The 11,811-nt window shown below is 41.5% G+C and overlaps 2 protein-coding genes across 4 annotated transcripts in view; one reads left to right on the top strand and one right to left on the bottom strand.

Moving 5' to 3' along the window:
- Positions 1-2,136, bottom strand: part of apoltp (apolipoprotein lipid transfer particle homolog) — a 41,888-nt gene extending 39,752 nt beyond the window's left edge. For both annotated transcript variants that reach the window (XM_085389113.1, XM_085389114.1), the window contains exons 1-7: positions 2,020-2,136; positions 1,811-1,861; positions 1,510-1,676; positions 1,339-1,409; positions 935-1,100; positions 687-824; positions 236-410 (exon numbers count right to left, since the gene is read on the bottom strand). In XM_085389113.1, coding sequence (XP_085245239.1) covers positions 236-410; positions 687-824; positions 935-1,100; positions 1,339-1,409; positions 1,510-1,676; positions 1,811-1,861; positions 2,020-2,074 — 823 coding nt within the window. In that variant the 5' untranslated portion in view covers positions 2,075-2,136. The remainder of the gene's footprint in view (positions 1-235; positions 411-686; positions 825-934; positions 1,101-1,338; positions 1,410-1,509; positions 1,677-1,810; positions 1,862-2,019) is intronic.
- A 2,584-nt stretch (positions 2,137-4,720) lies between these two features.
- Positions 4,721-10,887, top strand: LOC146648415 (Krueppel-like factor 9). 2 transcript variants are annotated; one of them, XM_085389480.1, is made up of 3 exons: positions 4,721-4,972; positions 5,054-5,569; positions 7,357-10,887. In XM_085389480.1, exons 2-3 carry the CDS (start codon positions 5,083-5,085, stop codon positions 7,599-7,601), a joined length of 732 nt encoding a protein of 243 aa, XP_085245606.1. In that variant the 5' UTR covers positions 4,721-4,972; positions 5,054-5,082; the 3' UTR covers positions 7,602-10,887. The 2 variants fall into 2 exon arrangements, with proteins under 2 accessions (XP_085245606.1, XP_085245605.1); XM_085389479.1 differs by having other exon boundaries at positions 4,725-5,569.
- Positions 10,888-11,811: the final 924 nt, after the last annotated feature.

The raw sequence follows: 11,811 nt of genomic DNA, 5'->3' as shown, positions 1-11,811 counted from the left end.
TTGAGGCAAACATGGGGTTAGTGTATTATAAAACAGTAAACAAACAGCCATGGGTGGAGTAACGGAACCCCAAGATTTCATGAAATCAGAGAGATGCTTGGTATAGCAGTCAGTGCTGACCCATTCCTATGAATGCCATTATCAAACCCTCATTAACTCACACAGGTGACATGTTTGGGACATAGGGTGGTGAGTGGGATTAGATTCGATTAAGGTGACTGCAGAGTCTTCTGACCTGCTCCTAGAGGACTTCCTGGCTGGGCTCTGAGCAAGAGTAGCTTAGACACTGTTTGGGTTTTCACCATCCCTGTAGTCCTGGACCATGTCATCATGGATACAGCCTCAGTACAGTTAACCTCTTCCATTACAGAGCCATGGCGCTGAGCACACTGTAGCTCCAAATGCATTGACTAGCAAAAAAGAACAAAAAGACAAAGAAGAAACAAACTCATTATCATTAGAATATGACTCAAATGCACACTTTAATATATGTTCTAATTCAGCTGTGCAGAGGACTAGCACCATCACTCCTTTTTCTGCCTTTTCCTTAGAAGTATTCATTCCAAATTACAGGAATTACACCATAAAATAACCACCATGTGCATGTTTATTCCCAACTTTGTCAGTCACTAATTAATGACATATCAACATTTCCAAACACTGTTGAGAAAGATCCCTAATCTTACTGTGTCTTCACTCAGAGCAACTGAATGAGGCCAGAAGTTTGCCAGCCTGGACTGATGGCACTGTTTTAGATCCCTGGTCTTCAGCAGTATGAGTCCTCGCCTCTCGTACCTGCTGATGCAGGTGCCGTACACATCCGTCTGAGGAAAAGAAAGAGTGAACGAAAGTTAAATACGCCTGGGAAGAATTTCTTCATATACATGCATATTTAGGAAATGAATGGAAACAAATTCGGTTTCCACTAACCCACCTCATTTTCTAATGTCAGTTTGGAAGCCATGGGGGACGTCTGGAACATGCTCAGTAGAGCCCTTTTAATGTTCAGAGCCCACACCTGCTCCCCCTCCTGCAGACAGAGGGCCGTGACCTTCCCCCTCTGGAGGGAGAACTTGAGGCGTGTTCTCTCCAGTGACTCCCTGGGAAACAAAAACACCAGATGAGGCCCCCACAAGACCAGGGAACACAGACAAGTGGAGCATCTGAACGGGGAATCAGATTCACAGGAAAAACATCTGCAGCATTCCAAAATGAGCGGACAGAATGGCATACACACACATGCAAAAGGAAACAGAAGAGAAGGAATTCTGCACTCATTCACTCGCCATCATCTGTGAAAACACACCGGACTGTATTAAATCTATACATTGGCTTTACCTCAGACTTTTTAAATGCTGCACAGAGTGCTCCTTTTGAGGGGAAAGCCGTTTTATCTGTGGATTCCTTATCTGTAGAGATCAAACATGCACATTAAATATCAGATTTTTTGTTATTTAATAATGCGTTTTTATTGTTGTTTTTTGCAAAAACTATTTTATTAAAGCTGACCTGCATCATTAGGTGACACTTGGAGACCACGTCAATATCAACCAGACAGTCCAAAGCCAGACCATTCCTGCCACCAGTGGAGCCGTGAAGGGTGCTGGTAATTGTCGTGCTATACCTGTAAGTGTATCTCACCCCTTTCTGATAGAGTAATTCAGAGGTAGGAAATCCTAGTGAAAATAATTTAGCAAATAATACACAATTAAAAAATTGAAAAGGAAATTTTGAGGGAAAAAACCCTCCTTGTCAGTGTGCATGCATCCATAAATCTGAGATCCATTAGACTAAGTAACAAAGATCTTACCAGAACAACTTAAATCACAGAGATTTGGTTTCCCCTGTAGGCAATCACCTACTGAAAAGGAAAAAAAAACATCTCAGGCATATCGACAGAACATTACAGCCCTTGTCAAACTTCTATACATAACATCTACTACAGCCAAACCCTGTTTTGACTGGAAAATGAATTCACTCTTCAAGAACTAATATAACAAAGCAAACCATAAAACTTACCATGTAGCAGGAGAAAAATAAGTACACCATTGAAGAGTAACAACAATACTGCCATAGCAACCCACTACAGGTCTGGCTGCCTCCGATCCTCCACATATGAGTGAGATGAAAACCAAGCACTGTTCACAGCCACTGAATGACCAGGCTTGTACATGGGCTTCCTCTGTGACCCATACTGCTCACAGCAACCAATCAGGAAATACCTTCCAAGACTGAAGCTACAAACATTCACTGAGCCAATCACTTGACAGAACACCGGGCCTCACAAAACATCAAGTTTTCTTACACCCTTGTTGACTTGGACAGACATAAGACATGAACCACGTAAAGAGAGAATTTCTTTGCAAAGCTGGCAGCTGCACGGATACTGAGTTGGAGACTGGGGTGTTTGCAGGATTTTTAAAATGGGGCGGCACACAGGTAACTAAGTAAGAAATATAAATACCAAACCACTTAAAATTGGTAGGGTGTGGTTCAAAGCTCTGTATGGCATTTTTTGAAAGCCTCTAACAAGCCTGAAAGTCAATATTTGGTGTGACCATCTTTATTTTTCAACACAGCTTTCCTGTAATTTCTTTAAGTAATCTTAAGGAATAGTCCTCCAGGCCTCTTCTTTGGATGTTGGCTGCTTTTTGTTCTGTTCTCTGTTAATGTGATCCCACATTGCTTCAATAATGTTGAGGTCCGGGCTCTGCGGAGGCCAATTCATGACTGATAGTGCGCCATTGTGTGTTTTTCTACCCAGGTATGCTTTACTGCATTGGCAGTGTTTTTGGGATCATTGTCGTGCTCAAACAGATTCCAGATTGTATACCTGATGGTACTTTCCTGTGTTAATTCCATTCTATAAGTCCATCAAGTTTAGCAAGATCTCCACATCTCAGCATCACTGACCGAAATGCAACTCAAAACCATGACACAGCCTCCACCATGTTTTGCAGATGACTATAGACACTCACTGTTGTAACTCTCGCCTGACCTCCTCTGTACATATTGATGATAATTCGAACTGACATTTTCAAATTTGGATTCAACACTCCATCAGACACGTTGTCACTGATTTTCAGTCTAGTTATTTTGTGATCTGGCATATCTCAGCATTTTTTCCTTGTTTCCAGTCCTTCAGAATGGCTTCTTGACAGCCACCCTTCCAGTGAGACCATTTCTGATGAAGCTTCAATGAACAGTAGATGGATCAACTGAAGGAGTAGTTGCATCTCTCATTTCCTGCATCAGGCCTTTGCTGGACTTTGCTATTTTTGAAGGACATGCTTTCAGATATTGTTCATCTACTGTAGGTTTTTAGGCCTGAACACACTATGCATCCTGAGATAGGGCAAGCTTTTAGCTAATAGCTCTTTGGGAATCACCTTGTTAGTGCAAAAATACTATTTTCTGTTATCTTTGGCATTTTTTATAGATCTAACTAATGGAATGGTAACAAATTATGTTTTTGTGATAGGCTGCTACTAACAAAGTGTCAAAAGATACAATTTAAAACTGGTTCTTTGCTAAGTTGCCTGTTATGTGTACACAGAACACGGGTTCATCCCTTGTGTTCGTTGCCTTTTCCGTGCTTGGATGATTCATAGGTCAGTGTTAAGTAGCTTTAAACAAACAAAAAACATTCCTCTAAAAATGGAAAGGTACAAGGACTGGACTGAACATGAGTGAAAAGCAGCCACTGTCCAAAGAATAACTCTGAATGACCTTCAGGCATCCTGGAGAACTACTGCTCAAGAGAAGAAAGTCTGGCTCACTTGAAGCAAAATAAAAAGAAATGAGGGGTGGCGGAAGACTTTTGCACAGCTCGCGTAGCTACTAGTGGGAGGAGTAATCAAACTTTAGATGGGAGTGGTGCCATCCCATGCCCCCCTTTAGCCACACACATTTCTGACACATATATATCAGACAGGAGTGCTAACCTAGGCAAAAGAACTTTCAGAAGAATAATTTCCTTATACTTATACACTAAACACTTGTTAGTGAACTGAAAAGCTGATCTACAAACTTTTCAGAAGACAAAGAAACACAGCTGAGAGTAGTTAACGCATGAAAATAGGGACATCTAGTGTTTGTGTGGTATGGATAACAAGCAGGTGGGGAAGTAGAGGCTCTGGCAGCTATGATGGCGTTTTTACAGAATTATTTTCACCCCCACCACTCGGCCACGTTCCTTATTCTCAGACTGAGCTCAAACTAAATTATACAACACGCCTTTCATCCCCATCTCCTTCCCCCATCGTTTAACAGGCAGGCTTCCAGTGCCACCTACTTTCCACGATGCACCCAACCCCGCGGTCCACGCCCGTGCTGCGACGTCAGTCACTGCGAGATTCTGGTCCGCGCGGCATTCAAGACTCTGAAAAATCGTATTTTACAACTTCCTGTAAAAAAATATAGACATTAACCGCCTTTTGCCGCAAATTTCAGGCATGACTTTGCACAACTATTTAGCTTGTTACCTTTATAGCCATAAGTATGATTTAGCGTTTAAAAAAAATGACACGTTCACAGGTGTACCTACACGATGATATCTTCAAATTATGTCAGTTTTTATCTTCAGTACATGGGTGAGTTTGCCATATCTGTTAAATGACACGGATGTGGGTATCTGTAACAACAAAATCAGAGAATTATCCAGAGCTTTGTAGACATTTGTACCAGTGTACGCCACCAAAAGGCGTTCACCGATGAGCCCGAACGCATCGTCAGTCCGGGACCAGGGGGCGTAGGTTTGACCGGCTTCTGGGAGGCTCAGACACAATGAACCGTCAGACAGTGAGGGGCACGCATGTTGGACCGGGAGAATTAACACGGTCTTAGTGTGTTATTGCATGTAAACGTGCCGTTTCTTTGTTTTATCCAGTGATTCTCAAGCTGCTGAGACGCTATATGGCGGTAACAAGGCTCTGCTGGAAGCGGTTTGTTCGTCCAGTTTGATGAAAACGAGGTCGGGATCAGACGAACGTTACCGTTAGCCCCTCCTGGTCGATTGTTTTTTAACTCTTGTTTTGTTTTTTTGTTTTTTTAGCTAAATACAACAAAGCAAAGTAGATAACGATGTCGCTGATTGCGTCGTCTGATTATTTCGCTGCCGAGTGTCTGGTATCGATATCTAGCGGTCCTGTTCTACACAGACCCACCCCGGTCGCCCCCGCCAACCAGCCTGCCTCGGTGGGCCTGCTCCCCGGGGAGCCCGAAGGGTCGAGTGAGGACAGGGAAGTGCGGGACACGCTGAGGCTGGAGGGAGCTAACGTGGTGGCGGTGGCCGGTATCCTCACCGACCTACACGGCAAGTTCCGCCCCATGTCGGCCTATTCGGAGAACAGCAACTCCTCGTGTGGTGGGGAGAGCGGTTACACCACGTTGTCCGACCCGACCACCCCTACCATGACCCCCACCGCCACCCCGGTCCCCGGACAGCAGCACCAGCAGCGGGCCGGGGGAGCAGGAGGAGGGGTGAAGCGACACCGGTGCACTTTTAACGGATGCGACAGAGTTTATGGGAAATCTTCCCACCTGAAGGCACACATCCGGACGCACACAGGTATGGAGGGGAACGACCACAACACATCGGTCATGTCAGCAGTTCACATGTCATGTATTTACACAGCCTTAGCTAGACCCTTGGCATAGCTCAACTTTGTACCCCCAACTTCTGCTTTCCTCGGTGCCATGTAAGCAGACGGTTTTATCGTTTAATCAGACCTATATGAGGGGTGGGAGTGCTGTGCCTTTCACTAACTACTGTAAGCGTGCCTGCTGGCTGCTTCTTTATGATTTTTTTTTCTTTTTAGAACTTGTTAAAGTAATTTAGCCAAACAAAGGGGGAAACGCTCCCCTCGGAGTCTGACAAAGAAGTAAACCAACAAAAGAACTGGGCTGGACGTTAAAACCTGTGACGAAAGTCTTCCTCTCGGCTGGATTTGCATATGAAATGAACGTAAGACGAAACCTTAAAGTTGAAAGCGCTGAAAATGATAGTGGGACAACGTAAAAGGCCTCAGCAAGTGCTTGGCGCTGTGTAGTTTTTCTCTGGGCATCACACTCTCACCCTCACGTATGCTGACAAGTTGAAATCAATCCTCCGCGATGTGTAAATTATTGATCAAATGTATTGATATCCAGTTCTGGATGCGCCACCCCTTTGCCATATATAGGTTTTTCAACGCATTTGGGGTGTTTTTTGAGTGAATACGTAATTACACGTCACCATACACCTCACCCATGTGTTTTAATTATGTAATAAAGGCAGATTGGTTGTGAATAGTTCATCCGTCAGAACGATAGCGTAACTTTATTAGTGACTTTAAGTGTGATTTTTCTCGCAAATCATTGGATTTGGCGTGTCCAGTGTCACTGAGCAGGCGCAAATGGATTAAGGGCAGGAAACGGCTCAAAGACGGTGTTGTGGGAACGCCCACAGAGTTCTGCAGCAACAACGTGGCCAGGCTTTGTGATCTTGCAAATGGCACCGAGCATCCCACTCGCTTATCCTGGGTTTGACTCGTGTTGCCTGCCGGAGATTAAGCCTAGTAGTAGCCCAGGAAGGCTAATCTTAGCCATCTAGATCCTATATCTTTTTTTCACGTATCTAAATATACGTGAAAAGTGGTAATGCAGGTGTTACATTTGTGTCACTGTGTTTAAATCGATCTGATTTAAGTAATCAGATTAACAGATTCCTTCATTGTGCAATAACACAAACTGTAAGCATACAAAACCTGTTTTTCCCTTCCTAGTTCATTTGAAAGCACAGAATAATGTGGGCTTCAACAGCGACTTATATCTGAGGACTACACAAAAGATATGAAGAATCAGTTTGATGTGATGTATTAGAGGCAAAATAAAGCACACGTGCGAACTGAAATGACACGAAAGTGAATTAATCCAAAACAGTCCATGAGTTTAAATTTTGTCAGCTTTTACTTTGACATTTTCAATCCATACTTCATGGTTTTACCTTTTCACATGTAAACATTTGTTTTTTATACATTATTGAATAATGTGGAGGTTTAATGACCCGAGGCCGTGGGGCATTTTTGGCAGCAGGAACTGTTCACTTTTTCTGACGTTTTATTTCATAGTTAGGCTGTTAGTTGCAGAAATTTGCACCTTAACCAATCATAGATCAAAGATCAGTGAAAATAGTGCATTTTTGTTTCCTTTTATGTATGCAGTTGTTTATTGTAAAACCGATTCTCGTCAGAGAGAAGGGAGTAGCATTTCTGTTCCCGTGTGTTTGTCTGTTTAGTCATGAAACACCGTCTTGTGTGCTTTCTCTGCAAACCTGGCGACTGATTTCTCTCTGCTCTCTGTTGCCTTCGTGTCCAGGTGAGAGGCCCTTTCCGTGCGTCTGGCCTAACTGTGTGAAGAAGTTTGCCCGCTCCGATGAGCTCGCCCGCCACACTCGCACCCACACAGGGGAAAAACGCTTCCAGTGCCCGCTGTGCAACAAGCGCTTCATGCGCAGCGACCACCTGATCAAGCACGCCCGCCGTCATCCTGACTTCAAGCCATCCATGTTGGGGCGCAACAGGGGCGCGTCCTCAGCTTCTGATCCGGACGTGCACAATTAGGGTGGCGTGGGTTTGCTGTGCACTGACGGGAGCACAAGACGGTCAACGTTAGTTTCAAGTGAACCGACTACAATCAGATCCACTAGTTAGGACTTAGCATTGCTGTGTTGCACTAAAAACAAATGTGCACGTACACACAAACATACACACGCAGAGCTGGATGCGTCTCTGTGTCCACACAGTTGAGTCACATGAACACTGTCCACCCACTCAACAACAACCAGGGTTGGGTTTGAAAATTGTTACGAACCTAAGAGAACCGGGGACTCGTTAAGAAATGCGGCTTTTGGTTCCACTTGTCGTTTCCTGAAAGCAAGACTTTGGACCTACTGTGCTTCCATTTGCATCGGCAGTTACATGAGCGTGTGTGTGTGATGTTTACAGTATGGCAGACTAGGCTAAGCCTCAGAAAACCCAATAATGATAGAGTGAAATCTATCATAATCACTGCAGTTAAGGAAAGTTAGAGGCATGAAGGTAGACTTACTGCAGGATGATCTGAGAATGTAGTTTTTACTGTCCTGCATCAGTAGCAGTGATATTAGACCACAAAAGAGTTTTGTGGATGAGATCCCAAGAATTTAATGCCAGGTATATCACATAAAAGTTGCAAAAGTCCCAGCATGCCTTGGAAAAGTACTAAACGGTGTTTTGCAACATAGCCTGCTGAAATAAAAATCAGTAGGTTTTAACTGCCATAGAAGTGAAACACACACAGCTAGCACAAATATTGTATTTCGTTTAAACCAAAAAATCAAATCAAGAATACCTCGTTGTGGATATCCACCTGATGGCAGCATACGTTTATCACAGGAATTCTTTTTTCTGCCTTTCGTAAAATTTTGATCTCAGGATTCGATAAGAACGAGAATCACGAAGCAGATTTCAGTCGATTAAAATCAAACCCAACCCTGAAGGTAACCTCATCGTCTCAAACTGAAACACTTTCACAGATTGCAGGGATTTCTTTATATTATTGTCTGTACAAATCTGCACATTCATCATCATCATCAGCCAAATAATCCTCTGGTTTTCTTGTGGTTCATTTCTACCTTGTTAGTAACCTTTATTTACCATGAGTAGCACAATATTGGGATGTTAGATAGTGAGGCGATGGATAGATGCTTGTTAAAAATCTTTGTTTGTTTGTAGCTTTGCTGATATTAAGTTCTAGCGGTGACACATTCCTTCATGTTTTTTTAATACGGCTTCAGTAACCATCTCCGTTGAAGTCAATATTTTTTCACATATATCCAATTCAAGTGTAGATCAAATACTCATTTTAGCCTGAAAGTGGATCGAATTTCAATGTAGAAGAGTTGTTTGCACGCCATCATTAAGGCTCCACCAGTTATCATCAATGAAATGCTGACACATAATACACAGCAGTATTATGTCTAAACCTGATGCAAATGTATATAAGCTTTAAGCTTTTAATGTAGAAAAAAAATGGTAATGCTACTAGCAGAATAATACACGTGATGAATTGTAGTCCTTATATTAGGGGTAACATACAGTACGTATGCTTGATAGAATGGCATTGCCTGTGAGTGTTGGTGTGTGCGGTTTATTTTAGATTTACCTTTTTTTTTTTTTTTTTTTTTTTTTGTATTGACAGAAATGAGAAATGTTTTGTATGCAAGTTGATTTTTTTTAATTTATTTTTTTTTTCGTTTTGTTTTTAAGCCTGCTGCCTTCAAAGTAAAAGCATTCACTTCCTCATCGAGGGAGAAAGATGACAAAATATAGACACGTGCCAGTTATTTCTTTTAACAGCAGATAAATCAGAGTCTTATGAGTAGCATCGGGAGAGGGGTGGGGCAAAATCTTACTGTAACTGATTATGTGGAAACCAAAAACAAATTCTGAGAAGATTAGATCAGTGGAACGTTTTTTTTTCCCCTCATCTACACATTATAAATGTGGGCTGTGCAGTCGTGTCACTGAAGCAGCCATTAATAATACTTGGGGATGCACTGATTGTGAAATTCCAGGTCGGTTCCAATGTCGGAAAAACACAAAATTTCCCCGATATCCAAGCCCAGTATTTTTTCTACTCTTGTGTTTAGTTTTTGTTGTTGTTTATGAACTCTTTTATGCCCTGGAAACAAAGTAGATCCCAGTTAATTTGACACAACAGATAACTATCGGTAGATTCAGTCTTATATCGGTCATCGGCCAGTCACAGTTTTTGCTTGTATATCAGTGCATCCCTGATGATAAAAGTTCCACCGGTGTTTGATTTGAATAGTGATACACAAATGTGGATTTGATCGGAACCTGTTCGGTAGATTTAGGGACGCTGGCACCTAAATCTATATGAAATGATCAGTTTCGATTTCAGGAATGAACCCATCCAAAATATTAGATCCACCATTTACCAAATCAGTCAAACCTGTAATGTATTTTATGTACTTATGACCCACTTGTAGTGTCCAGGTCTGAATAGAGAGTGTGTGTGTGCATGTGTTATTTCTTTTTTTAATATTTCCACTGTTTGTCCCGCTTATGGACATATTCCTTTAACTCAGTGAACACTTCTTCAGGAAACTTTGAAAGCCTTAAACTATGTCATAACTACTTTGCACCATGTTTACAGTTGGATCATTGTATAGGTATGTGTGCCCTCTTGCAGGCGCATAACAGAAACTCATTATGCAATAAGCACTTTTTTCTCACAGGTATATTTTGCTGGATAGTGTAATGGCTTGCACTGTTACTGTGTTACTCCAAGTGGGCACTGTGGAACTTTGTGTTGATAACCAGTGGTTTTTAAAAAAACAAAACAAAAAAAACCCTGCCTTTTCCTTTCCTTATTTTTGTGTTTTCTCAGTCATCCAGGCCATCTCTTTTGTTGTGTAATGTGTCTAGATGGGATTGGCTTCCCCAGATCTGTTTCGCTTTCCTCCACATTAAGATCGGCGCGATTGTCTCGCTGATTCGTGTCACGCCGTCTTCGTTTTCCCATCGATTTCATTTTAATTGGAGCTGTTTTCTTTGAAGTGAATGCCGAGCTTTTGAAAGTTTTCGGTTGCTGCTGGCAGTGACCTTGAACGAGTGGACTGTTTATCAGAGGAGCAAACGCGTCTGATATAGACTCTCAAGCTATATTGTCACAAGAAGAACATACCTCACAGTCAAAACAGTTGTTTTTTTTTCTGCAGTGTCTGTGTAAAATCCATCCAACCAGTCTTTCAGAAATTCCTATAAAACCATCGAGCCTTGGATTTTTAAGAAAAGAGTTGTTTTTATCAGCCAGATGGCCTGTTACGTACCCTCGTCCTTACTGACTCAATATGCAACACCTTTACTACCTGTGTAGCTGCTTCTTCTTTTCCTCAGTGACCTGTTGTTGTGAATAGACAGTAGCAGTTTAATCTCCATAGTCATTAAAGCTCAGATCTACAAAGGGTTAAACTTCACTACTCGCTGGAGCAGAAGTTGAAAAAGGGGGCAATTAAATACAAAGTAAAAATATTTGCAGACTGTCATTTCACTGAGAATGATGATTGAATATGTTCAATCCAAAATCTGTTTGCTCACATCACTGAATGTGGCTTGGAGTTGAGTCCATTTCGGATTTAATTTTTGCTGCGCCGCCTCACCAAGAGCTGGGGGCAAAAAGGCATTTTCTTTTTTTCTTGTCACCACACTATCTCAGATATGCACATTGTACAGAAATGGATGTTCTTTTTTTTTTTTTTTTTAAATTGATGCTAATTTTTACATTAATGTAATTTTTTAAAAAGTCCTCTTATCAAAGCTTTAGATGTGGAGGAACCGTGGAACTAAATAATTGCTGCAGCAAGCTGTTTTGATATTTATATTCTCAGGTGTCTTAAATTTTCGGCATTGGAGTTTCAATATTTCCTGTGCGACACAGAAGTACAAAGCATGGTTTTGTTTCTTATGTTATGCTGATTAATTTATTACATATCGAAAAACTTATATGGTTTGTGTGGTTTAATTATTCTTTTCATAACTCATTTTGTGATATGGAACAGTACTAATATTAAATGTTTCCAATGTTTGCTTGACCTGTGCTATTTTTAAGAAATAAAAATTAAGTTCATCTTTTATTTGTGCATTTTTTTTTCATCTGTCTAATGAAGACGGTGTAAATTATATAAATAACTTAGCAATACTGTATTGTATGCTACAAGTGATAACTGTTAGCTATTGCATATTATTAGTATTAATAATAATAATA

This window comes from Rhamphochromis longiceps, linkage group LG18 (genome assembly GCF_057381845.1).
Source record: "Rhamphochromis longiceps isolate RC_006_pf linkage group LG18, R_longiceps_female_GT1.1, whole genome shotgun sequence".
Taxonomy (NCBI): Eukaryota; Metazoa; Chordata; class Actinopteri; order Cichliformes; family Cichlidae; genus Rhamphochromis; species Rhamphochromis longiceps.
This window is presented reverse-complemented; position numbering and strand designations above follow the sequence as displayed.